At 33.2% G+C, this 27455-nt stretch overlaps 2 protein-coding genes across 12 annotated transcripts in view; one reads left to right on the forward strand and one right to left on the reverse strand.

The window, feature by feature from the left end:
• Positions 1-27455, forward strand: part of LOC118185894 (procathepsin L-like) — a 178259-nt gene that overhangs the window by 130344 nt on the left and 20460 nt on the right. The window lies entirely within an intron of this gene.
• LOC118185893 (terminal uridylyltransferase 4-like) overlaps positions 1-27455 on the reverse strand; it is a 153161-nt gene that overhangs the window by 69696 nt on the left and 56010 nt on the right. For 10 of the 11 annotated variants that reach the window (XR_004757681.2, XM_085823875.1, XM_035355828.2 and 7 more), the window contains exons 10-13: positions 20757-20896; positions 19131-19314; positions 5894-6028; positions 892-1109 (exon numbers count right to left, since the gene is read on the reverse strand). Coding sequence is in view for 10 of the 11 variants with exons in the window: in XM_085823875.1 (XP_085680001.1) it covers positions 892-1109; positions 5894-6028; positions 19131-19314; positions 20757-20896 (677 nt within the window). In the remaining variant the exon portion in view is untranslated. The remainder of the gene's footprint in view (positions 1-891; positions 1110-5893; positions 6029-19130; positions 19315-20756; positions 20897-27455) is intronic. The other variant, XM_035355831.2, reaches the window with a different exon arrangement.

Genomic DNA, 27455 nt, shown 5'->3' on the forward strand with positions numbered 1-27455 from the left:
TCAAATCCATACACTGGGCTGGCGCCAGAAGCAGTACAGCTGTGCTGAATGACGTTTTGGAATTCAGAATGGAGATGAAGATTGCAGGAAGGGAAGAGTCAGAAAAATTGCACCAGGTGGCAAAAATTCTTGTGTAAACGCTGTCCAGACATTGAAAGGATTTACAATTCTACACAAATGAAATGTTATATTGTCACTGAATATTGGGAAGGCAGCAAAATCATTGTTTTGCAATGTTTTCTACATTTGATTACAAAATTAGTATTTCTTGATTAATCATCTGCTATAAATGTTACAACTGCAAACTGTATAGTTTTAGCTGTAACTGCTGTCCCCAAATCGTTGGCTGTAGAACATCAAATTCATAGTCAGCCCATGACCAGTTAGTTTTTGAGAATCATGGAATTACACCCAGTGTTTAGTTAAAAACATGTGGTTATCCAGGATTCTTACTTTGCACAGGTAATCAGTGTTCTTGAATCATACTGATATCATTTCAGAATGCTCTGCCAATTTGGTGAACTTGATACTCAGCATATCCTAAAACATTAAAATATTTTCTGCTGTTAATTCTCCACTTTGAAAATGGAACTCGTATCTGTTGCATAATGTGTCGCAAGAACGTTTGCATTACAGCATTTAAAATTTTTAAATATTAACTTATATTACCTGAATATGAAAAACAAGTGTAATCCATGCTTATATAATTACAGGACTTCAACTTCAAAACCAAATTAATTGTTTGTAACAACTTTGAGAAACTTTGTGTAATTTGCATATTTAAATTCTACTTTTCAGAAATTTTATTATTTCACCACAGAGGAGTGGAAAAGAAATAGATAATTTATTCTTTCATTGAAACCACTCTTAAATAATTTAAGTTCTACTAACCTCTGCCCAAATTCTTGCAGCAATAAACAGTGTCTTTATTCTGTGGTCAAAGGAACATAGTGCTTTCAGAAAGCCTGACATTTTATGTACATTCTCCGTATGCTTTCCTAAGTACATCATTTCACAGGTAACACGTGTGTATGGTTCTATGAAACAAATCTTTGACTTTTTTACAGACATATCTTCATCAAAAGGCAGTACATCATACTTTGTTAATTCTGTTAAAATATATATATACATATATATAACTTCGGAATGATAAAACACATACTTCAATATACAGTTAGTCCTCGATTTACAACGACTAATGTTCACTATGATGAAAGACTAAGATTAAAAATTGCAATCATATACACTCACTTCCAAAAGTTAAGCACGGAGAGGAAAATGCTAAATTCCGGATACCAGTTAAAATTGAAGAGGATGCAATTCACTGCAGAAGTAGGTGGAAGTATGCAAATATGTTACAAAACAGCTAATCGTACTTTCATGTCAAGAAATATGCAAAAAATGCAGTCTTATGAAGAAGCCTTATTAGAAGCCAGCTTTATGAAGGGTTACAGAAGTTGATTTTAAGTGCTGATAGAAGGTGTTTAAAACTTTTGTACAATTTGTTTTCAAGACATACGTGTTGCTATGACTTCCAGAAGACGAATGGAAGATTCTGAGTGCTGGCGTGCTGTGGGGCGCATTGAAGCAGGACAGTCGATCACAGATGTTGCTCTTTTCTTCAGCGTTCATCATTCTGTAATTTCACATTTATGGAAACAATTCCAAACCACACAGACAGTTGTCCATAGGCCTGTAGCCGGTTTGCCCAAGGATTACAACCCCAGCGGAAGATCGATATATTGCTATTGTTACCAAGCGAAATCGCAGAGCGACCTCCACACGTGTGACATCTATGGTTACGCATCCATTGGTAAGGCGATATCTGTAGCTACTGTATGCCGAAGATTACATATGAGTGGACTGTATGCCCGGTAACATAGAGTTTGTGTTCCTTTATCCATCCAATCAAGAGGGGCACGATTACAGTGGTGCCAGGAACATGTTGATTGGAATGTGTCTGACTGGGGCAATGTCATGTTTACTGATGAGTCAAGATTTGCTCTGGAGCCAGATGACAAGCGCATAAGGATATGGCATGAACAATGAACATGCAATCAGTCCCAAAACATCAAAGAACATCACGCATTCCGTGGCGGAAGCATTATGGTATGTGCAAGGATTTCATTAGGATGCCGCACCAACCTGGACATCTTTAAACAGGGTTCTTTGACGGCTGTTCGGTATCGAGATGAAGTCCTAAAAATTATTGTGAGATTGTACACTGCAGCAGTTGGCCCTACTTTTGTTTTAATGCACGATAACACAAATTCCCATAGAGCTGACATCATCGATGACTACCTGGAGAGTAAGGGATTGTGCGTTTGGTGTGGCCAGCATATTTGCCTGACCTTAATCGCATTGGAAATCTTTGGGATGCTCTCGGCCGTGCTGTATCTTCACATTTCTCACCTCCAGCCACTCTTATTGAGCTGGAAACTGCTCTACAAGAAGAATGGCGATTGCTTAATTCTGCAGTGATTGACCACCTAATTGAAAGCATGGTCACAAGGTGTAAACTTTGTATACAGATGAGGGGGAATCACATACCCTATTAATGTCCTTTTTTTCATTTTATGCTGTTTATTTTCACTTTATACATAATTCTGTTTAAGTCCCCAGTATGTCATTATCTGATAACTTACAAAAATTTAATATTATTTTCATTTCTGTATATAATTGATTTTGTTTTATGCATAAATATATATGCTACTTTCCTGCCGAATTTTGTGTCAATCAAAGCAGTATTTGTTGATTTTTTTTTTTTTTTTTAAATTTTACATCTTCGTGCTTAACTTTTGGAAGTGAGTGTATATACATATATATATACATGTAGTGTTTCTGTACAAGTAAAGCAGTATGCAAATTGAAATATATCTGCGCTTACAACATATACCATGTGGCATTGCTAATATTGATAATTTTTCATTATTTACTTATTATGGTAACTAGTAAAACATTCTCAAGAGATAAAATGTTTTCAAAAAGATGTGATGCAGTTACTGTATATCTTCAGAGATATCACAAGCAAATAATGAAAAATATACATATCATTAAATATTAAAACTAAACAACATAGAGTACATTTTTTAAGTGCAGGAGCAAAAAGTCACTGAACAAAGCCACTTAGACTTATCACTGCTCCAATCCATCCACTTCTATTGTTTTTCAGTCTCTGGTGTGTTGGTATATTAAATTTCGTTTTCAGTTTTTGTAAGTTGGTTGGTCAGTTTGGTATGCCGATAGCATATTCCTTTGAGTTAATTAACTACAGTCAAAAATCGTTAATCCGGACTCGTCGGGACTTCGGTGATTCCGGATTATAGATCATCAATTTAAATCTGGTAAGATAGCATGCAGAAATTATAAAATTAAGAATATGAAACCGTAATTTATGAAATAAAGAGCAATTATGATCTAAAAGGTATTAAAATTTACAAAAAAAGAGCTTAATGTTTATATGTTTACTTTATTAAACATCTCTTTCAACGCGCGCATTCGTAAAGTATACATTGCACATAGTCAAAATTAGAAAATTGCAACCAGAAAACTATTTGATGTGTATTCGCCAGATAAAATACTACATTAGTAAGGAATTATAAGCCGAATAAAATAAAAACATCTGCCCAGAAGATAAGGATAGTGCTGACAGATCAACTTCCAGTTCATTGTGCGCCGCGACGTTGTTTTATTCAAAAATAGCTAATTAAACAGTTTTATTTAAATACTATATACTATCTTGAAATGATTTCAACAAAAACATAAATGCTATACATCTGCCACCCAATACAATTGTGATTAAATCTACGGTCCAAGATTTGATTGCTATATTCAAATTATGTTATCTAATAATTACATCATCTCAAGAAATGACAGCAGCTCTAAAAAAAACTATAAACAAAAATAGATGATTTTGGGGATAAAATATGATATTGGCCAATGCACATAGAACACTGAAAGTTGATGGGAAACAGTCTGAGAACAATGCTTGCAAGGCATTTGGGAAAAGATCTTGCCACAGAAAACACTATGAAGCGGGGTTTGAAATAACATGTATGCTAAATCTAACATCAATATAGAAAATGTAGAAGAATTAATGTATAAAAAAAATGCAAACAACAAGGAAGATAAAAAAAAGCCCCCTCCCCCCCCAAAAAAAGTATCTACTACAAACACATCTCAAACATTTTTTTAATAAAATCAGACTAACTTTTAAATAAAGACTTCAGCCACTTGAAAATATAAATCAAAACATAGATTCTTTTGCAGAAGTGGACAGCAAATTCATGAAGTAGTCAGGCATTACAATGAAATAATAACAGAGTACCAGAGGGAAGACAGCATTAACAAACTGATTAAAAAAATTACTCAAGGTTCAATTAAATCATCCAAATATGTAATCTGCTTACTTGTGATCAATTTATACTTTTTTTTTTTTTGTTTTTGATCAGGTTTACTAATTTAAACATAGAGTATGTGTTGATTATTAAAATATGTATCTATAGTCTGTTTACACACATATATATATACATATATATATATATATATATAAATTTTGTAAAAATGTAACAAAACTGTATAGAATATATGCCCATTTCATATTAAACAAATTCCTAATTCATAAAACTATTATCTTAGTTATTAAGAATTTAAAAAATGTTCTTAAGTGAGAACTGACATATGATTACACTCATCATAAGTCGAGGACTACCTGTAAAATATTAAAACCAATTATCAGATACTTCTTCATTATAGAGCATAAAATAATTCAGAACATTTTATATATAAACTATCAAACATTTAAAATTATAACAAACTCTTGTCTTTTAAAGGTTAACAAAAAAGTACAAAGAGAGATCATAACCACTACTTCAGAAAGGTTGTCCATATAATCAACATTCAGATAAATATACAGGGTGATTCAGAATTCATCATCAATATTTGGTGGGGAGATAGGGAATAGGAAAAGAAGGAGATTTCACATAGGAATGCATGGCGCATATGCCATGTAGTAGGGCAAAATGACCCGAGTTCAATGATGGAAAGAACACATAAAAAGGAAGTAGTAAGGGAAAAATCATTTATTATCTTACATGTCACATTTTTTTGCATCGGTTTTACAGATTTACAAGAGGTGCTCGAACTGCTGACCTTGTGCTAGAATGCATGACTCACAATGGCGTTGCATGGACAACCGGACCTTCTGGAATATGCCTGACATTTACATGCATATCTGCAAGTTCATTCCACATATACCAGTTCATGTTACTTCTGCAAAGTCACCTAGTCGAATGATGACTGGCTGCACATGTCAAACAGCTATGCTTATGTATGGAAGTTGTGTACACACAACGCCCTTTACACCATCATGCGTTTGTCCGTGCCCATACTTTCCTATGTGAAATCTCCTTCTTTTCCTATTCCCTACCTCCCTACCAAATATTGATGATGAATTCTGAATCACCCTGTATACGCAAATAAATTCATAAATTATAACAAATTTAAGTTGTATAAAAAGAACTATATTTCATTCTGTAAATAAAATATTTATGTTTTCAAAGTACTTCATTAAAACAATACTCACATTTTTTTAAACTTCTACATCCTTTAATTTCATAAAAATTAAAAGCCACAAATATACAATACTTTTTAATAATGCAATAGTCTCCTTATTGATAATGCATTAGTTGGACTCATGAACTATACACTGTTAAAAAGTGGAAGGATATGTCAAAATTAATATGAAGTCATAATATACCCTCTAACTTTTGTGAGCAATCCATACTGATTCAGAAGAATTTTTGGAAACATTTCTAATCTTAAGCTATTGAAAAGAAAGGACATAAAGCATATAAATATGAAAAATTAGAATTATACTTAAAATTATTTTTACCTTTAGCAAGGCATTTGCGGATTTCAAATAAAATTGGATTTTTTATATTACAGCTTGTTTGCAAGGCAAAGTTTAGATTAGATGTACTAACTGCAAGATCACAAGAGTAAGATCCGTATAGAGTAACACTAATTCCTGTACAAGAGAATAGATTCCATTATACATTGTACTTGATTATACTCACTTTTTTAAAATTTAATATTAAAATAAAATCAGACAAATAACAGATAGGTTTATCATACATACTTCTAGAAATTGAAAAAAAAAATAGTATGTAAAACAAAATTAAATGTAAAAATTATTGAAATTCTGATTACAGACATATTTCAGTCTTCACAAAAATAAACATAAAAGCCAATTAAGAAAATTTTTCAAGCATTATTTACAAAATGTCTGAAAGATACTTTCAATACAGTTTTTAAAATCTCTGTGATTGGCATATTAATTTTTTTAATTACATTTACATTTTTTTTAAAATTTAACAATTATATGTTTTATGTTGATCCACCATATTCGGCATAATCTTGCATTTCTCTAAAAGTCTAAATTTTTCTATATTTAAATTTTTTCTTTTTTCAAGCTTTTCAATACTGTTCACAAAGTCTATCTTTTCATTAATGCGCAAGTCCTATTTATACCTTTTGTATAATCAAAGAACATTTTTACAATATCTGTGAACATTCTTTGTGATGTTTATATATATATATATATATATATACTGCTTCCTACAAATTACTGTAATTACATATAAATCTCAGAGAAACATGAACATGTCGTTTTTCATCTTAGTCTTCAGAAAAGCACATACTGCTCAGGAATGGGAAAAAATATTAAGAATTGAAACCTTTTTCCCTATTCCACTAACAACTACTTTCACTTTACATTAATAGCTTTATTCACACTAATATAAGAAAAGCTTTTTTCATATAATTTACATTTTTCTTTAACATACTGAAATTCTGGTCAACAACAGCACTTTTTATTGAATCAATTTTGATTACATTTCATCGCTGATCAAAATCAATTTTTATTTCTATTTTCCAAGAAACTTACCAATATGACCTTTTATATTTTATTATTTCTTGCACCCCCCCCTAGTTTGTTCAATATACTTTGCTATATGCTTGTATTCCATTAAATCTAAGGTGTTTTACTAGAATATAGCATTATACTTTCCCGATATATGAACCCCTGGTGGCCTATCTGCTCAAACAATTGCAATGAAACTTCAGATATTGTTATTTGAAGGTATGTGCTGGAGATACAGATGATTTAAAACAATAGAGCTCTAGCTGTTACAGTCACAATGAAAAAATTTCAAAATTTTTTAATGGCAACACCCATTTTTCTGTGCAAATTCTTCAGCCCACTGAAAAACCCTAAATAGCATTGGAACAATACACATGTAATGAAAACTGCCAGTGTAAAATATTTTCAAAGAACAACATTGTAAAGGAACAATGACAACACAAGAAAGGCGACGGCAAAAACTCTTTTTGGAATTACAAGTTTTCAATGTGCCGCCCTTAGCAGACAATAATTCTGCAGGACACTGTTGGAACAATAAAACATATAACATGGCAGGAGTAATCTGTATAACTTCTCGTTTTATGGTACCTTTCAATTCTGACAGATCTCATAGATCTGATATGTACGTCTTAAGATTTCAGATGAGCTCAGAACCATCAAATAGCCCTTATCCATCATAAAACAAAGTACACACTGAAATTTCTAATTCTAAGAAAAGTTTTCTTCTCTCTTCTCCTCTCTTGTGTTGTCATTGGTCCTTTATATTGTTCTCCTTTGCAAATATTTTATGGTGCAATTTTCGTCATATGTGTATCATTCCAATGCCATTTATGTTTTTTCAATGCACCAATCAATTTGTGCAAGAAAAATTGGGTATTGCCATCCAAAAATTTCGAAATTGTTTTACTATAACTGTAGCCATGAGATCTCTATTCTTTTAAATTATAACAATCTCCAGCCACACATTCAAATAATCTAATACAAATGTTATATACTTGAACAGAAATATGATGTTAAGTGGCACTGAACAGAGCCTGAATTATATATAAGAATTATTAGTAATTAGTGGAATTTGTTCCACCCGTGTAGTGACCGAGTGTGAAAGAATAGTCCCAATGTAGCTCATGCATGTCATAAAAGGCGACTAAAATGGGTACCCAGCGTCTGGGGGTATAGCCGGGCACCTATATCAGGGAATTGGTCCTCCAGGTTGGGCTAACTACCCCACCCCGTAAAAAATTTCACTGTTAAGAAATCCAAAGATAGAATTAGCCAGACTGCTTCTACTGAAAAACGACTTGGAAATGGCTTAAGGACTTTCCGTTTTGGAACTTGGAATGTCCGAATACTGTACTACAGTAGGGGACTGCAATTTCTTATAGAAGAATTTTACAAATATAATATGGATCTACTTGCCATTCAGGAAATGCGATGGCTTGGGGAAGGTACCATTGAGAAAAGAAACCACATGGTTTACTATAGCTGTGATGCGAAAAAACATGTTTTTGGTACTAGTTTCTTATTAAACAAAAGTTTAAAACACTTAGTGATTTATTTTGTTCCTAAATCACCCAGACTTTGCAAAATTCGGCTAAGGGGAAAGTTTTTTAATTAAAGTATTATCAATGGACATGCACCTACAGAGGACAAGGAAGAGGAAGAGAAGGAAATTTTTTATGAAGAACTTTCTATGCTATACAGATCTTGTCCCAAGCATGACATTAAAATTGTCATCTGAGATATGAATGCTAAATTGGGTAAAGAAGATGAATTTAAACCAACAATTGGAAAGCATGGCTTACATGATAGTACTAATGACAATGGACAACAACTAGTACTTTTTGCTGTTGAACATAACATGATAATTTCAAGCACTGTGTTCAGCCACAAGAGAATACATAAGATGGCTTGGCGCTCACCTGATGGAGAAACCTGGAATCAAATTGATCATGTACTCATCGATTCTAAGCATTCTTCGGATATCCAAGATGTTAAAACTTATCGAGGCGCCACCTGTGATTCCGACCACTTTTTGGTTATTGCTAAACTAATTGCTAAAATTTCAAACTTCGAAAGATACAGGGAGAAAGGCAGAAAAAGTTTGATTGTGAAAAGCTGAAAATTGAGGTAATTGAACGAAATTTCCAGTCCTCACTCAGGGGAGAACTAAGATCTAAAAACATGAGTGAACTGGAAACCGTGGAAAATAAGTGGAGCTTGCTCAAAGACTCGATCATACGCTCAGCTGACAACACACTGGGATATATGGAAAAACCCAAACCAAGGGATTGGTTTGATAATGAATGCTTTCTTGTAACACAGGAAAAAAGAGCTGCTTATAAAAATACGGTCCAAAAGTGACATTCAAGACTCTCTGTTGAGAAATATATGAGATCTAGAAAACAGGAGAAGAAGATCCACCGGCTTAAGAAAAGACTTTTTCACGACGACCTATTTAAGGATGTTGAACATCTGAGGGGGTCCAATGAAAGCCGTGCTTTCTATCATGAAATTAATCTTGGCCACAAAGATTTTAAGCCTAGAACTACTGCCTGTAGAAATAAAAACAACATCATCATAAATGACAGAAAAGAGGTACTCCACAGGTGGAATGAGCACTTTAGTAATTTGTTGAATGACCATACACGGGATGGGTCTTCAACCTACCCCATACCTCTGTAAACACCGATAGTATCCCGCCACCATCTTTGGCAGAAGTTAGAGAAGGAATTAAAAAGCTAAAAAATAACAAGGCCCCAGGCCCTAACTTCATTACTTCAGAACTCATTAAAAGTGCTGCAGGTCAAAACATTGAGGAAATACACCACCTCATTGAATCACTTTGGAACCAAGAAGTTTTACCCAAAGATTGGAAACTGAGCATCATCTGTCCTATACATAAAAAAGGAGACATTTTGGAATGTACCAACTACAGGGGAGTCAGTCTCCTCTGTATTTTCTACAAACTATTTTCCAATATACTTTTTAGTAGACTTGTAACTTATACAGAAAATATTGTGGTTGATTACCAATGTGGTTTCTGAAAAGGAAGATCTACAGCAGAACAAATCTTTAACATTAGGCGAATTTTGGAAAAAACTAATGAATATGGCATTGCAACGCACCACCTTTTTGTTGATTTTAAGACTGCCTATGATTCAATAAACAGAAAATATTTAATTGAAACTATGAGAGAATTTGCAATACCTGAAAACTTATAAATTTGGTCACCATTACTCTTATTGAGACAAAACTTAGGGTTAAAATCCAGAATAATCTTTCTGAGCCTATTGTTGTTTCAAATGGGCTCAGACAGGGTGATGTACTGGCCTTCTTGCTTTTAACCTTGTCCTCCAAAAAATTATAAAAGACTCCAACATTAATACTTGTAAAACTATCTTTAAGAAATCTGTTCAGATTTTTGCGTTTGTCGATGATATTAACATAGTCGCACGCAGTCACGAGTCACTTAGAGAGGCTTTTACATCTCTAGAGGCAGCCCGCAAAATGCATCTAACAATCAACCAAAATAAAACTAAATACATGCCATGTGGTAATAACAGCAATTCCTATTTTGAAATTCGGAATTACAAATTTGAAACTGTTAGCATATTTAAATATTTAGGATCAGAGGTTAATACTCTCAATGATTTAATGCCCGAGATCTGTAGTAGAGTCAGAGATGCTAACTGATGTTTTTTTGGTCTAAAAAAATACTTTAAGTCTAACTTCATTAGCAGAAAAACGAAGATTTTAATTTACAAAAGCTTAATCAGACCCATTCTTACATACTCTACGAAATCTAGACAACCTATCAAAAAGAGAGATTTTGTCCTTAACACAGGGGATTTTCAATCCGCTAGGGTTCTTAGCTTCTGTATTATTACCGGCTAAGTTATTGATTCAAGAAGTTTGGTCTATTAAAGCAGATTGGGATTCTCCACTGTCAGAAGAGGTCAAACAAAAATTTTTGAAATGGTACTGTGAATTACAGATCTTATCAGATTTGAAAATATCCCGCAGAACAAGGTATGGAAACAAACAAACTTGGACTTTGCATGCTTTTTGTGACTCGAGCCAGAGAGCTTACGCGACCGTGATTTTCTTACGTTGCGAAAACAATGGTGACACATATGTAAATTTTCTGATTGCAAAATCTTGTGTTGCACCTTTATAAAAGATGACAATACCACGTCTTGAACTTTTAGCTTGGGTTTTAGGAGTATGTCTAGCGAAGTATGTTGTAGAGGCATTATCCTTAGACGAAATTGAAAAACATTACTGGTCTGATTCCACCACAGCTCTGTCATGGATCAAGCGCAATGATCAATGGGGAACTTTTGTAGGAAATCGTGTCAGAGAGATTTTTGCACTTTCAGAGGAAAATCAGTGGTCTTACGTGCCAAGCCAGTTAAATCCAGCTGATATACCATCTCGTGGTTGTACCCCTCATCAAATTCTAAAGAATTCATGGTGGGAGGGTCCTAACTGGTTAAAGAATACAAAGGATAGTTGGCCACGCCTTGAAATTAAACCCAATGAGGCATTAATTTCTTCCAAAATCAGAAAGAAAACTGTAGTATTAAACGTTAGTGTGAGTACTGATACATCTAAGTGGTATGAAAAATATTTTAAATTTTCAGCAATTGTAAGAATTTTAGCATGGGTTCTAAGATTTATTAGAAGCTGTCAGGCAAAATCTGTAAATGGAGCAAAATTCTTGTCTGCAGCCGAGTTAAAAGATTCAAAAAACACTTTGAGTCTACTAGTTCAACATGAAAGTTTTTCTCAGACTGGAGATGTAATGAACGGTCTTTCAGTCACGCAGAGATGAAAAAGGACTGATAAGAGTGAAAACAAAGATTCTCGCAAGAGATGATGAATTTGGATTTAAATATCCAATTCTGCTTCCATCAAAACATCATATTGTGCTCAAATACCATAAAAAGTCTAGTGCTCAAATACCATAAAAAGAATTCTTATGCTGGTGTTCAAATGCTCATGTCAATGATTAGAGAAGAATATTGGACTATTTCAGCTAGACAAACAATTAGATCAATAATCAAGAAATGCATTACCTGCAAGAGATTCACAACAAAGTCACCTTCAACCATACCTATTCATTTACCTTTAGACAGAGTACGGGACCCTCGAACATTCGAAGTCACCGGAATTGACTTGTGTGGTCGCCTTATTCTTAGGAAAAGAACTAAAACCTGGGTGGTGCTGTTTACATGCGCAGTCTACAGAGCAATACATTTGGAGATCGTGACATCCTTAAGTGCAGATTCCTGTGCACTCGCGTTGAGAAGATTCATCGCTCGACGAGGCCGTCTGACAGTTATCTATAGTGACAACGGCACGAACTTTATCGGTGTCTCTGGTGCATTGAACCAAATTGAGTGGCAAAAGATAGCTGCTCTTGAAACTCTAAATCCTATTAACTGGAAATTCATTCCCCCAACCGCAGCATGATGGGGCGGTTGGTGGGAGAGACTAATTCGCATAGTGAAAAATCTACTTGTTCGAGTTCTTGGTAAGTCGTCTGTTACGTATGAGGAACTCCTCACAGTTCTTTGCGACGCAGAAGCCACCGTTAACAACCGCCCGTTAACATACATCTCCAACAATGCAGATGAGTTGAGGCCTCTAACACCATCCAACTTTTCTCCAAGATGTAAAAGAGATTGAAACAGCTGATCTTGATCATTTGGATAGGAACAAACTGGTAAAGAGAGAATGTTATTGCCAAGAACTGCATGAACAATTCAGGCAACGATTCCGGAAAGAACACTTAGGTCAGTTGGTGCAAAAAGCTGGCACATCTGACAAAATTTTCAAAGTTGGAGAAGTGGTCCGTGTTGGTTCTGAAAACCAGATGAGACTTAATTGGCCACTTGCAGTAATTGAAGAACTTTATCCAGGGAGAGACAGCCATGTGAGAGTCGTCAAAACTCCACTTGGTCATCTCGTTCGTCCAGTCCAAAAAATTTACCCTCTAGAAGTTAATTCTTCTGGGAATCCTATTATACCAGATCAACATACTACTAATGACCCACCAGCAACATCACAGAATGACATTCCAATTCAGAAGGATGTTTCAGCAGCTCCTCAGACGTCAAGAAGCGGCAGAGTGATCAAGATTCCTAAGAGACTCGGCATTTGAACTTTCGAACTTTGTTGATTTACCTCGAAGGTGGCAAATCAAGGTGAGAGGATGTTATGTAATGCCATCAATAAACTTTGGAAGATATCTATGAGACAGTTTTATGAATAACTTTATTGAATGAACATGAGACTATTAATGTTTTAATGACGCGAGTTTTATGTATTCTTTTTTTTTTTTTTTTTGTGGATAGCAACAGTTTTCAGCATTGCCATGCATGTTCTGATCCGTGTTTGCTTAGTGATAGAAGTGTTCTATGAATTTAATGTTGATATGGATATGAATTGAATTATTATATTGTATTTGTGTTCTGTTTAATGAATAATATCCTAGTTCCTGCTTTACTGTGAAACTGTGAAAATACTGATGTCAAGTGTTAACAAAGTTGTTTATTCGTCAAGAAACGTGCAGAATTCAAGTAGATAAGATTTATTTCTTTTTCTATAAATATTGAAATTGTAAACAGATATTCTAATAGTAGACCCACTGTGTCTAACTATTATTAAGGTTTATATACGTATCTATTATGAACCTATGCAGAACAACCGTTGACGGGAGTCTCGGCGTAGTTCTGATATTTTTGATAATATTTTCGATACAATGAGGTTGCTGATGACCTAAAAGTTACTTATGACCACATTGGAAATAGCTACATTCATTGGAAAATATTAGGAAGAAGACTAAGAAATGCTTGGTTTTCTACTGCCATACAACTGCTAAGAACATGTCTGCTTAAGCAAACTAGTTAGAGCTCATCATTCAATCAAGTGATTTACACAATTTAATTTTAATGATTCATTATAATGGAAACTGTTCACTCACTAAGTATAAAAGACATATGAATATCTGGTCAAACCTGAGAGAGGGATGAATTTAAAACTAGGCAAAGAAAAGCAATCTTAGAATCTTGGTTTCTAAGACTCACTTGATTTCAATGGAAAGATCCCTCTTTTTCAGAAGCAATAAATTTTTACTTTTGAAGAAAAGAATTTCCAGTCAGATTTCCTGAAGAAGTGTGCAATGAAAGTTTGCCCTTGAAATTAAAGAATTTTATTCAAAATCTATGCCAACTTAAGAATGTTTCATGCCTAAATTTTAAATTGCCATATTTATTTTCCACTTAATATAGAAACAAGTTGCAACATGATACAAATATATATATATACTGAAGAAAGAACAGTATCCGTTAGCATTTGTAATCACTCGGTAGTAACTCACACTTTACTAGTATATTCTAAATTAGACCGTTATCCACAAATTATAGTCTATTATGACTATGTTGCCACTTTTCTAACTAATTAACTACGACATGCGTCTTAACTCTAGCTGACAATCTAGGCTACTGCCAGCAAGTATACTAATGAGAATATAAATCATTCTTCACCTCCAAATTAATTTTAATAAAAAGTTGAAGAACTATTTTATTATGTTAACAGAAGCAATGAAATAATTCCTCTGACTGCCACCTTGATACTTTTACCATCCACAACTTGGAATATTTCATGTCATCCTTAACATTCCAGAGCATTAGTAAGTAACCTGGAATATTCTAGACATATTCCTAAGAAATATTTTGTGATTTCATGGAACATTCTTAGAATGTTACAAGCATATTTCAGTTTGAAATATTCTCCTAATCATATTTCATGGTTATATTACATATCGTAAAAAAAAAAATCTTCCTATATTTATAAAAATTTACCAGGCTTTAAAAAGTCGATTATAATGGTTTCTTGTATACAAGCTCTAAGAAGAGTCTTTAGATATTGGCAAGCTACAACATTTGCTACCTTTTTATAGCTTAAATTTCCAGAACATTCCTGAAATACATGAAGACCACCCTTTGGATACTTTGAAGAACATTCATCACATTTTGAAAAGAGGCTGGGATATTCCATATATGTTCTCGTATGCGATTGTAAAATTATGGAATTTTCATCAAATACTCTCATGTTTGCCCTTGAATATCTCAAGGATATTTTTGTACTTGTGTGAGACATTATCACATCTAAACTTTGAAGGACCTACTTGAAATCACTCCATACATGTTAAGTACTGTCACTAACGAATATGAAACGAGAGTCACATACATACTCAGCATGATATGACCCACAGCTAAACATCATAATAACAAAGCAGTCTTTTTTAATGCCTGTCAGGAAAGAACAACTGACGAAATTGGCATGGGGCATAAAAATTGGCACCAGAGGACTGTCTGAGAAGTACCAGATGGAGCATGACCACCAAACTTTCACAAGTCAAAATTCTTACAGAAGAAAAAATGGTAGCTATAAAGAGAATCTAGTTTCCAGCAAGGAAAAAAATTTGGGAACAAAGCCAATTTACTCGCTAAATATCAAGAATGAAGGATCTGTCCCATTTCCTGATTTATCTCATAAATTTCCTTTAGAGAAAATCCTAAAAACTAATATAATTACATACAATAATAAGAGAAATATACAAATTTCTTTCTTTATCTTACTATTTACACTACAGCATAAAATAAAAAAGGGGGATGGAGAAAAAATATTTTTTTTGTCCTAACTATTCATATTATAACAAATACATAATGTGTATTATAAAGTAAAAAAGTATTAAAAAAAGTAATTTCTTTACCCTATTCTGTGCAATAAATTAAAAGTAGAATTCACTTTCTTTTTCAAAAGAATATATCACAAAGAGAAAGTGCTGCTATACAACGACAATCAAAACTGCAAGAACTTCAGATTCCTGGAAATTATGTCAATAAACTGCAGCTATTTGCATTTTGATTGCAAACACAAACTTCTGAAATATTAAATCAGATTATGCAGTTTTTGCATTATTTGAAGGAATAATTTAAATTAACCTTTAATAGCATATTTTTTTTATAATTATTCTGTACAGTTTTCAATGCCTTAAAAATTACACTATGTACAGTTACAGTTCTTGCACTAGAAAATTTGTCACATAAACGATTAGTCACAAGTATAAACATGTCACTTTTATTTGTCAAAAACCTCATACTTATTTCTTTATTTTTAATACACCACAATGAATTGCTTTTGATGGAGCTGAATATAAAACAAGTCAATATACTTACAGTTGTGTATCTTGGGTACAACATTTTGTAATTTTAAAATGTCAAAAAGTCTCTCCTCTTTTAAATATGGAACCATATCTATGCTGTGCAGAACATCATATGAGATGAACACAGTGATATAAAACAAAAAGTCTTCTAAGGATTGTAAGAGAAGAAACTCATTTTCTTGGAAATGCTTATTAAGAGACAGATGCAGAGCTATTATTATCATTTCTAGTGAAAGGAACAGCATAAAAGTAATTTCAGAACAAAAACATAATCAAGCAGAAGACTGGCATTTCTTACAATGCAAGACTAGGGTTTCTTACAGCTAAATATATCTATGACTAGTGCAGAACCTACCAACTGTAATGCAAAATATGGTTCAGTAAAAATCAAATGAAACTTCTGATAAACATGGGAAAAATTAGTCTTTTAAAATGGCTATACATTGCATAAGAAGTATGCAGTTGCTGCTGGACCTAACTTCGATTGAGGAAGTCTAGAAAATTTGTAAGAAAAGTATAAGTAATCAAATTTTTCATGTTTGGTTAATTTACACCTTCCCAGAGATTCACAAATTCCCAATCACTTTTTCAACTTATTGGGAATAATACACACTTCAGAAGAAAAGTATTAGATATACAGTGGTATAGACTAGAAGAGAAACACGCTAATGTGACAATCAAAATCGTAAAAAACAACCTTATATTTACCGTAGGTATAATGAAACACTTAATCGATTTCGAGGGCAGCTAAAGGTCCCTCCTCATCAGGAGAAAGAAATACATAGAAAGAAGAAAATAGGAGAAGGAGTCACAGAAACACGTGGTGCTTATCAGCACTGCACGTGGTTAGAACTAGATTTTTAATCAGAGTTGCACTGGCCACCTACTTTTACTGAGCCAGGCTGTCTGATCACGCATAAAGAAATATTAGCGAAGTTAAAATAGGGAGCGAGGGGCAAATGCACCTTATGCTCAAAATCTGAACTTCAAATAATGGAAAGCAACCACTGAACGGATTTTTATACCCTCTGGTAGTACCAAGCGCGAGGAGGTAATGCCATCTATCGGCAAAAATAATTGAATTAAGATAGTAGAATTTTAAAGGCATTAGGAAGGACTGGATTGGACTTCAAATCATTAACTAAACTTTCTAAATCTTTGTGAATGTGAAAAGCCTCAAGAAAATCCAATTCATCTATGAAAGAAGCCTTTTGGATGATTTTTGCAGACCCAAAATCAAAATTATGGTTAAAAGTCCAGCTATGATACGCTATTGAAGACTTGTTAATTTCGCCTTTTTTGACATAAGATTCATGTTCCTTGATACGAAACTTCAACGCTCTTTTTGGTTGGCCAATATATCTTAAACCACACTGACATGATATACTATAAATTCCCCAAGAATTCAAGACAGAAACGCAATCTTTTAGAATCGAAGGGTGAATTTTATTAATAGGGGAGAAACCGACTTGAAAATTGAATTTCTGGAGAATCCGTGCAATTTTATAGCTAACAGAAGGATAAAATGGAAGCACGACAAGGTCATTAATATTATTTCTAACAGTGGAATGTCTTCTTTGAAGGGAATCTGAAAATTTTTTGACGGCTTTATCAATAATCACAGGAGAAAATCCACGGTCAATTTTTCCACGGTATTTGAGAGCAGTTGCGATTGACCGTGGATTTTCTCCCGTGATTATTGATAAAGCCGTCAAAAATTTTCAGATTCCCATCAAAGAAGACATTCCACTGTTAGAAATAATGTTAATGACCTTGTCGTGCTTCCATTTTATCCTTCTGTTAGCTATAAAATTGCACGGATTCTCCAGAAATTCAATTTTCAAGTCGTTTTCTCCCCTATTAATAAAATTCACCCTTCGATTCTAAAAGATTGCGTTTCTGTCTTGAATTCTTGGGGAATTTATAGTATATCATGTCAGTGTGGTTTAAGATATATTGGCCAACCAAAAAGAGCGTTGAAGTTTCGTATCAAGGAACATGAATCTTATGTCAAAAAAGGCGAAATTAACAAGTCTTCAATAGCGTATCATAGCTGGACTTTTAACCATAATTTTGATTTTGGGTCTGCAAAAATCATCCAAAAGGCTTCTTCCATAGGTGAATTGGATTTTCTTGAGGCTTTTCACATTCACAAAGATTTAGAAAGTTTAGTTAATGATTTGAAGTCCAATCCAGTCCTTCCTAATGCCTTTAAAATTCTACTATCTTAATTCAGTTATTTTTGACGATAGATGGTGTTACCTCCTCGCGCTTGGTACTACCAGAGGGTATAAAAATCCGTTCAGTGGTTGCTTTCCATTATTTGAAGTTCAGATTTTGAGCGTAAGGTGCATTTGCCCCTCGCTCCCTATTTTAACTTCGCTAATATTTCTTTATGCGTGATCAGACAGCCTGGCTCAGTAAAAGTAGGCGGCCAGTGCAACTCTGATTAAAAATCTAGTTCTAACCACGTGCAGTGCTGATAAGCACCACGTGTTTCTGTGACTCCTTCTCCTATTTTCTTCTTTCTATGTATTTCTTTCTCCTGATGAGGAGGGACCTTTAGCTGCCCTCGAAATCGATTGAGTGTTTCATTATACCTACGCTAAATATAAGGTTGTTTTTTACGATTTTGATACAGTGGTATCTTTAAAGTATTACTCAAAATGATATACAGTTTAGGCAAACAGTAATGATTAAAATCTTTAACCTTAGGTTAAATTATTAAGCAATGGATTATATTAATAAACTAAAACTCTAAAAATGAAGGATAAATGCATTACGACCAAAAGATAAATATACACAAAAGATAAATGCAGTACACCCAGAATCAGACTCAAAAGTAATTTACTTAATACAAAAAATGATAAAATTTTAGATTTTATCTCCACATCACATACACAAAATGTGGGAAGAGGGAGGAAGAACAGAAAAATTAAATTATTTTAATAAAAATGTAAGAAATATAAATACCTGGAAATTTCCTTGTAATAACTTTATTCAGATCTTTTAGAACTTTTTCAGCAGTATCATTAGAAATCAGCCTCTCTTTCTCAACTGCTTTCAAATAATCACTTAAAGCCTCTATATGCGCACATCTAGCAGCTACACAAGAGCCTTTATGTTTTTCAGATGTAGTTTTAGAATTATGTTGTTCCTGCACATGAATGCAAATTAAGGGTAAGAAATTGCAATTAAAAAAAAAAATCTTAAAATTTATAGCTTCAATTGAATTATGATAACATAAAATCAACTCATACTATGAGATAGCTGAATCTCAGTTTAATACAATTTATCCAAACCATTAAATTGAAAATATATACATTAGAAGAATAAATAATATTTTGAATAAACTTATTAAAACCTAATCATATGAGGTTTTCCACTTTATTTTGATGATTCCTCTTCAAAAATAAATAACTTTATTGTTAAACACTGAAAAGTATTTATATGAAGATCTACAGAATTTTTTAAATAGAAAAATAGTATATTTAAAAGTATATCACAAAAGTAAATAAATAAGTAAATAGTGATAAATCACATATACAATGGACTTGCATATTTATGAACTTTCAATTTACAAACTATGCATTAGTGTTGAAGACTTTTATTTATTTTTTAATGGCATTCCCATTTACATTTCTTCAGTCTTATCACTTCATAAAGTGCAGATTCCATCACACAGGAAAAATTCATTTATTTAAAACATTAATAAATATCTGTAAGACTTTTTCAAGTACCAGCATTATAAGAAGTAAATACTATTTCTTGTACAGATAATTTTTAAATTACCTAATTATTTGCTCCTCCCCTCCAAAAAATATTTTGATTTCATAATGCTCCTGTGTTTGCCAATAAATATTATATGACCCCTAATTCAAAAAAACTTTAGAAACAAATGATGAAAATTATAAATTCTACAATTTGACAATTATGAAATTAGTTTTTAACTGTTAATACAATCATAACTTTTATCAAAACTTTCATATCAAAACAGAGGATGAGGTTCGAATGCAATAACCTAAATGATATACATATTACATTTACCCAGATGTAATAAAAACCTGATATGATAGCATACAGATAGAATAAACCATCATCATTTATAATTAGTAAATGCTAATTAGAAATGGAAGTATCATATACACATATTTATACTTGCAATATGTAATAACATTCCAAAGTTTTTGAAAGCAAGTTATCTGTTCACATACATCCAAAATACAGCTCAAGCCAATACTGAACTTAAAGTAAGAAACATTTATAAGAGGATAATGCCTCTTATAAATTTTTCTAATGAAGACACACTTCTCTTCCTCTTCATAAATCTTTATTATAATATTCTTTATAGAAAACAACTTCATAATTTTTATAGCAAGTGATTTGGTTACTTCTGCATGTTTAAAAAAGTCAAATTATTTTTAGAAAAAAATTTAAATGATTACGAGTCATTCATCACTGTTTTTTGGAAAACACTTTTCCTCAGAAAAATTCTAGGCATTTTTAGACTTTCTTGTGACATTACAGGTGCCAGATGGATTAAGAACATTAAAGAAGATATAATTCCCTTACAATTTTATGATTTGAAAATATTCTTACATTCAATGAAAGCATATCCTTCTTCCAGACCTCTGACAAAATGGATGAAGAAAAAGGTGAGGGCAAATGTGGATCAATATTAATCGCAAGACTGTATTTATTATTATTTAACAGGCTTGCAGTACAACAGGCTTCACAATCTGAAATATTAAAACGCTTTGAATCAGTTAGTTTTGTCAATCTATAATGATAAAACAGAGTTTGTCTGTATATGCATATCACATAGTGCAGAGATAAATATCTTCAAAGCTATAAAAAAATCAAGTTGTTTACATGAAACTCATATAGATCTCAAAGCAACTTTTTCCAAAATTTGATTTCCAGGGTTTTTTTTAATTTAATTTAATACTAAAATAATTTTTAGTGGATTTTTCATATACATTTTTCTTCCTAAATAAAAAAATTATTTCGGAATTTCATTGTTTACATAAAAAAAAAAAACAGAAAATATTTTAAATAAAGTCAATCTCTAATATGATTTATCAATTTTTGATGATTTTTCATAATCTCACAATTTTTTTCAACCACTTCCTGTTGGGTTATTTAAAAAATTTCAAAATTAAAAATTATCTGTTATAAAGTTAAGAAATTTTCGCAGATTAAAAAACAAAAATTTCACCTTTTTTAAAATAAGAATGATTAAAAAAATTTAGATTTCCCATAATCTTTCCTCCCAGAAAAGAGCATTTGGATTTTAAACGAATGAAAAGCTTTTTTAGTTAGAAACCACAGGAGCCCATGTGAAAATCCTGTTTTAAGCTTCACTTTAATAACACACTTTTTTAATTTAATTAACTGTACAAACATTTTTTAAGATACATTTTTAAATTTAATGCTAGATGCATTTAATGCAGTTTCACTTGAGATATAATTTGTTTCTGATTTGGATAGAATTTAAGGATTGACTGGCATTTAGAACTGTTCTTTTTCCATTTTATACATTATATATATTAGGTTAATTGCCATTTCATTCTAACAGCTGATTTTCTGAATTTTATTATCATATGAGTAACATTACATTTTCATTTCCTCTCTCCATGGATAAGTTTCCATATTTAAGTGATTATTTATCACTATTACCCTCTTATTTTTGGTTATATTTTTACTTGCTTGTGCAAAGTAAGGGATGTATTGTAAAATTTCAGTTATGTGTTTGTGAGTAAAATATAATATATAAAACAAAATTATTAAACATAATTGGTTTCAATTAAATTTAAGAATTTTGTTTCATATTTTATTTTTTACATATTATCTTTAAATTCATGCATCATTTTACATCACTCTGCAGCATGTTACATGACTCTTTCCCTACAATTTCTTTACACTGCAAAATCCAGTCACGCCTCAGGAGCAAAACAAAGACTTTCCAAGCTATAAATAATACTGCACTTATTACATATCACATTTTACCTTGCTTTGTCTGCCAAGAAAAGTCGTATCTCTTTGCTAAGCAACTTTTTCTACACTATTGGCCATTAAAATTGCAACACTGGGAAGGAAGGATCTGACGTATGTAAAAATCACATAAAAGGAAAAAGAGGTTGGGATATGGCAAATTATTAGTATTTCAGTGCATTTAGATAACGCAGCAAAATGAGGCAGACTTAAAAACTGCACAGCAATAATGGAACAAACTTTGAAGAAGCTAGTAACTCATCGGAGTCTCTCGACTGGGATAAAGTATCTCAAGACAGCTCCACAATGAGAATCCAATGGATTTTCAAGCCTCCTACAGCTGCCTGGTGGGGTGGTTGGTGGAAGAGGATAATTCAGATGATAAAGAAACTTTTAAGAAGGGTACTAAGAAAAGCCTCCTTAAAATATGAGGAAATGTACACTGTTTTGTGTGATACGAAAGTAGTCATCAATTGTCGACCCTTAACTTACTTATCCGAAGATGCATAACATTTAATGCCCTTGACACCTTCCATGTTTCTTCAAGAGTTCTTCCTGTTCATATTAAAAATGATGTTTTAACAATCAAGCCAGTTTTTGCTCCAGTCAGATCTATGCATTATTTTTTCCCACCATGTCTCTAAAGTGATTGGTTTTATCTGCTCTAGTCAGACCTCTTCTAAATTCTATCAATCTACCTCGACTATGAGCTATCTCAACTACGAGCCTCTAAAACATCCTCCAAATTACATAGATGTGTGTATGTGAAGATATAAAAATAGAAACACAAACTATTCACAAATCACTGGAACAAATTTCTAACTTAATTGGCAATATCCATTTAAATTTTTCATTTTAATGAAGTACATCTCCCATTCAAGGATACACATGGCACTATTTTGCATCATCATTTTTTTGTAATGCAAAAGATCTTGCCAAATCACTGCACAGAATTGAAACAAAGGATCCAAATTTTTAAATACTGCCAGCTACTTACTATGCATAGCTTTTCCTCAGCTTCTGACACCTGCATAAATGTGTCCACTACTCTGCATTTTTTTTTTTTTTTTTAATTATTACTATTAGACGTGATATGTGTAGTATGGAATTGTGGGGTGCAGATAGTACCCACTGTGCTATGTGAGGTCTGCAGAATGTGCTTTCAGCTGCCCAGATGGTATAGTTGATTAGAGGAGCCAACTGCAGTACCAAAGAGCTCGAGATTGAATACCAGAAAAGACATCGTTCTAGCTGTCCGTCTGTTCATAGAAAGCAGTGGTGGCTGGCTGCCTATTAGATGCCTCTACAATAAAAAATGCCACCATTTCTGGCCTTGGAAGCACCCAATGCTGAATAGGCAAATGACCGCCATTAGATTTTTTTAAAACAGTGCTTCCAAAGACTTGTTTACATCCTGAAAATCAAAATGTATATTTAGACTTTAAGACAGCTACAGTTTATCGTGTTTGCATCATTTTACATACACTGGTGTGCAAAAATTAAGGACGAGACGGTTTTTTCAATATAATTTTGTAGAAAAGCTTTCCAAATCAACACATTTAATACCGTAAAATCCCCAATACGTAAATGTAAGCAACACTTACTAAAAGAGAAATCAGAGGGATAAAAAGAAGCTTTATTGAAAAAGTAGCATGGAGCACAATGCGACTGAAGGCCGAAACATCCCTGTGATGGGTGTCCAGCAAGAAACATCCGGTCTTTAATAGGGGATATGATCTCCCCTGACTGGCTAGGCAGGTTTCACAGCGTCTGTCCATGCTGAGAATGAGGGTGTCAATGAGTTGTTGAGGCATTGCTGCCCATTCGTCTTGCAGCGCCAATCAAAGCTCCGGAATCGTTACTGGTGGTAAGGTACGAGATGCCAAGCGTCTGCCTAGAAAATCCCATACATGCTCGATGGGATTGACATCCGGAGATCGTGCCGGCCAATCCATATGTTCAATATCCTCACTCTCTAAGAGCTGTTCGGCAGCTACTGTGAGATGACATGGTGCATTGTTGTCCATGAAAAGGAACTGCGTACCCATAGCGCCTCTAAAAAGACGCACATGTGGAAGAAGAATCTCGTTACAATAACGGGTCCCGTTGACTGAACTTGCGTCGAAGATGTGAAGGTCTGTACGACTACCAAGCATGATGCCTCCCCAAACGAGAACACCGCCACCTCCATACCTGTCCCTTTCAATGATGTTCGAGGGATGATTGCGGCTTCCCCGCTCTCTCCAGATGAGTATGCGATGAGAATCGCTACTCAGACTGAATCTGCTCTCATCTGTAAAGAGTACTCGTCCCCATTCATTGTCTCTCCAATTCCGGTGTTCCCGGCACCACAGAGAACGCCTTCTCCGATGGGCAGGCGTTAGAGGTACACACCGTACAGGGCGTCGTGCAAACAGACCACCACCGTGCAGTATTCTGGCCACGGTAAAACGCGATATCGGTTGTCCAGTCGCCTGTGTCGTGTGTATAGCGATTTCTCCCGCTGTATGCCACCTGTTTCTTCTGGCCTGTAAGGCAATATACCGGTCATCTGCGGTTGTGGTTCCTCGTGGACGACCACTACTAAACCCCCGGATAGCTGTTCCTGTAGTTTGAAATTGTCTCCAAAGTCGTGAAACGTTGTTGTGAGCAATTCCGAACTCTGCAGCCACACTTGTCACACTGCGGCCTTCCTCCAACTTCCCAATGATTCGACCTCGGGTAAAAGCATCCAGATGTCGTCTAACAGATTAATTATTCGCCATTTCTCGCTGAGGCAGCAACTCGGTGTGATTTTAACTGCTATACTGCGTGCAATCTCTTTGCCAGAAATACTGATCTTACACCGACAACATGCTTTATACTACTCAGACACTCCCCCGTTACGTCTACGAGGCATATTGTGCTGCATATCTGCGCATGTGCTACCGTACATCACCTTACTTAATCTCCTGTCCGCTCTGCCTCTTCGTTCAGCTGATATGCTAATTTTTCAACTTCGTCCTTAATTTTTGCACACCAGTGTAGTAATGCCTATCACAGCTGCGACTTAATTAGTTCTATCAGCATACCCTCTAAAATCATCACACACATGCATATAATATGTGTGGAGGGAGGAGTAGAACTTCAACTGCTGACAGATGACACAGCGAGTCACTGAATAGAACCGTACACAGATAAAAATAAGGAGACAATACCACAATGAATAAAGACGTGTGTGAGACATTATTTTCGTATGTAAAAGATCTTGAATCACTATATATGTAAATATTTATCCATTTTCATACGTGTGTAGTTATTTCTTTAATAACCCCCATTAAAATCAAGTTAAATATCTAATTGTCTATGGAGTATGTGTTTTTAACCCCCAGAAAAAAAGAAAACAGAAAAAGGGACAGTTCTATATCTCCCGTTCTACTGGGCTGATTGACGAAATTCAAATTGCGTTTTTCATTTTTTGAAAGCATGACTTAGGATATATATTAGATTTATACATAGCATTATTCTAACATAGGTATTTTGACACAAAATCAGACTTTTTCTGAAATAACATACCAATTTTTTTTCCATATTTTTATTCTATGACTTAAATTATGCCAGACTCCCAAGTTTCGTAAAAAATTGCACGAGCACTTTTTAAAAAATTAGCACTCAAAGTTTTAGCTCCTCAATGTTAATTGAACTTGGTATGCATTCATTAATATCTATTTTTTATTAAACTTTTTTATTGTTCCTTTCACATTTCGAAATTTAGGTTCATTCCAAATAAAATTTGCCCTTTTTTTTATTTTTAAAATGTCTATTTTTAAATAATTTTTATAAATTTTTCAAAAAAAATTTGAATTATAACCTATAAAATTTTTACAGTCATCTTAAAGTAGGTGTATTTTAAGCGTGCTTACAAAAAACTAGTTCTTTATTCAAAATTTTCTAAGATATACACGAATTTATATATTTTTATTTTTGGCATTTTTTTTTTTTTTTTTTTTTTTTTTTTTTTTTTTTTTTTTTTTGGCGATAATAACAACAAATGTGGTTTATGGATTTTGTTACAGTGAATTGAAACAGCTATTTTTAACCTTAAATTTTTATGGAGAATTAGTTATATGAAATTTTTCCCTCAATTATGCATAATAAATATTTATTAATACTATATGAGGAGCTATTTTTTTAAATTATAGATGATGTTATTCAAATTTTTAACTTTTTTTAATTTCTTTCTTTCTTCCCTTTCTTTTTCAAATATTTGTAAGAGTAAATTTTTACCTTCACCGTGTTGTCTGCTACTTTACTTTAACTGCATTTAAATTGAATTGTCTAAAACTGAGAAAGTTCGTTTGATGTTTATTTTCATAATGTTTTTAAGTAAACAGTATGTTGACAGTTTGGGTTACGTCCCAGCTTTGAAAAATATATATATAAATATAATTTTTTTTAATTCATCCTCTTAGAAAGAATGTTTTAAGTAGTAGTTTTCTCTCATCTTGTATATTATATAAAATCTTCTTTAATACAGAAATTATTAAGCTTAAAAATTCTAAATAATATGATTTAGATTGTTTGCACCCGATATAAAAATCGGGTCACTCTGGTACAGGACAAGCGCTGGAGTGGTTTACTTCTTTCTCATTTAACAAAAATCTTTGTATTCAAATATTTATCCTTTGGACTTTGCTTTATACTTTATTTATAGTTAAAATGTCTAGAAAATGAAAAGCTATCTTCAGCTGAAATGCATTTGATGCAACTGATATTTTAAAAAATTTGACAAGAATGCAAAATTTACGGAAGTATAACAATCGAAAAATCTTAATTTTGTGTCAGCACTGAAAGCAAATGTAGAAGGGAAGAAGGAAATTGGGGGGAAAGCAAAAGTTTAAAGGGAAATCTACTTCAAGAAAGTTGGGTGTTCAAAGAGAAAACACTTGGATGTGTACACCAGCAAATAGCAGCAATTGAGTTTGTGCTAACAGAAAAGACAAAAACGATATCATTGCATATTAAAGTGAAGAGCGACTGGTTTTCAATTATATGGTTGTATAAATTTAAATAACATCATAGAACATCATATCGTATCATAAATGGAGCATCCCATGATTTCTCAGTCGAATTATTTGAAGATTCAGGAATTTATCCAGCGACATATATGGATATCATCTAAAGACAATTTCCCTCTTAATGAAACCAGTCTTTCCTTTCATCTCATGCCTTCAAAATGCCTAGTCTCTAAAGACTGATAAAGGCTTTTGACCAAATACTGATGAAATGGATTGAATTGGATTGTTAAGTTACGGCAAAGCAAGG

Source organism: Stegodyphus dumicola, chromosome 9 (genome assembly GCF_044657685.1).
Source record: "Stegodyphus dumicola isolate Sdum_Otavi_A_Nest chromosome 9, ASM4465768v1".
Classification (NCBI taxonomy): domain Eukaryota; kingdom Metazoa; phylum Arthropoda; class Arachnida; order Araneae; family Eresidae; genus Stegodyphus; species Stegodyphus dumicola.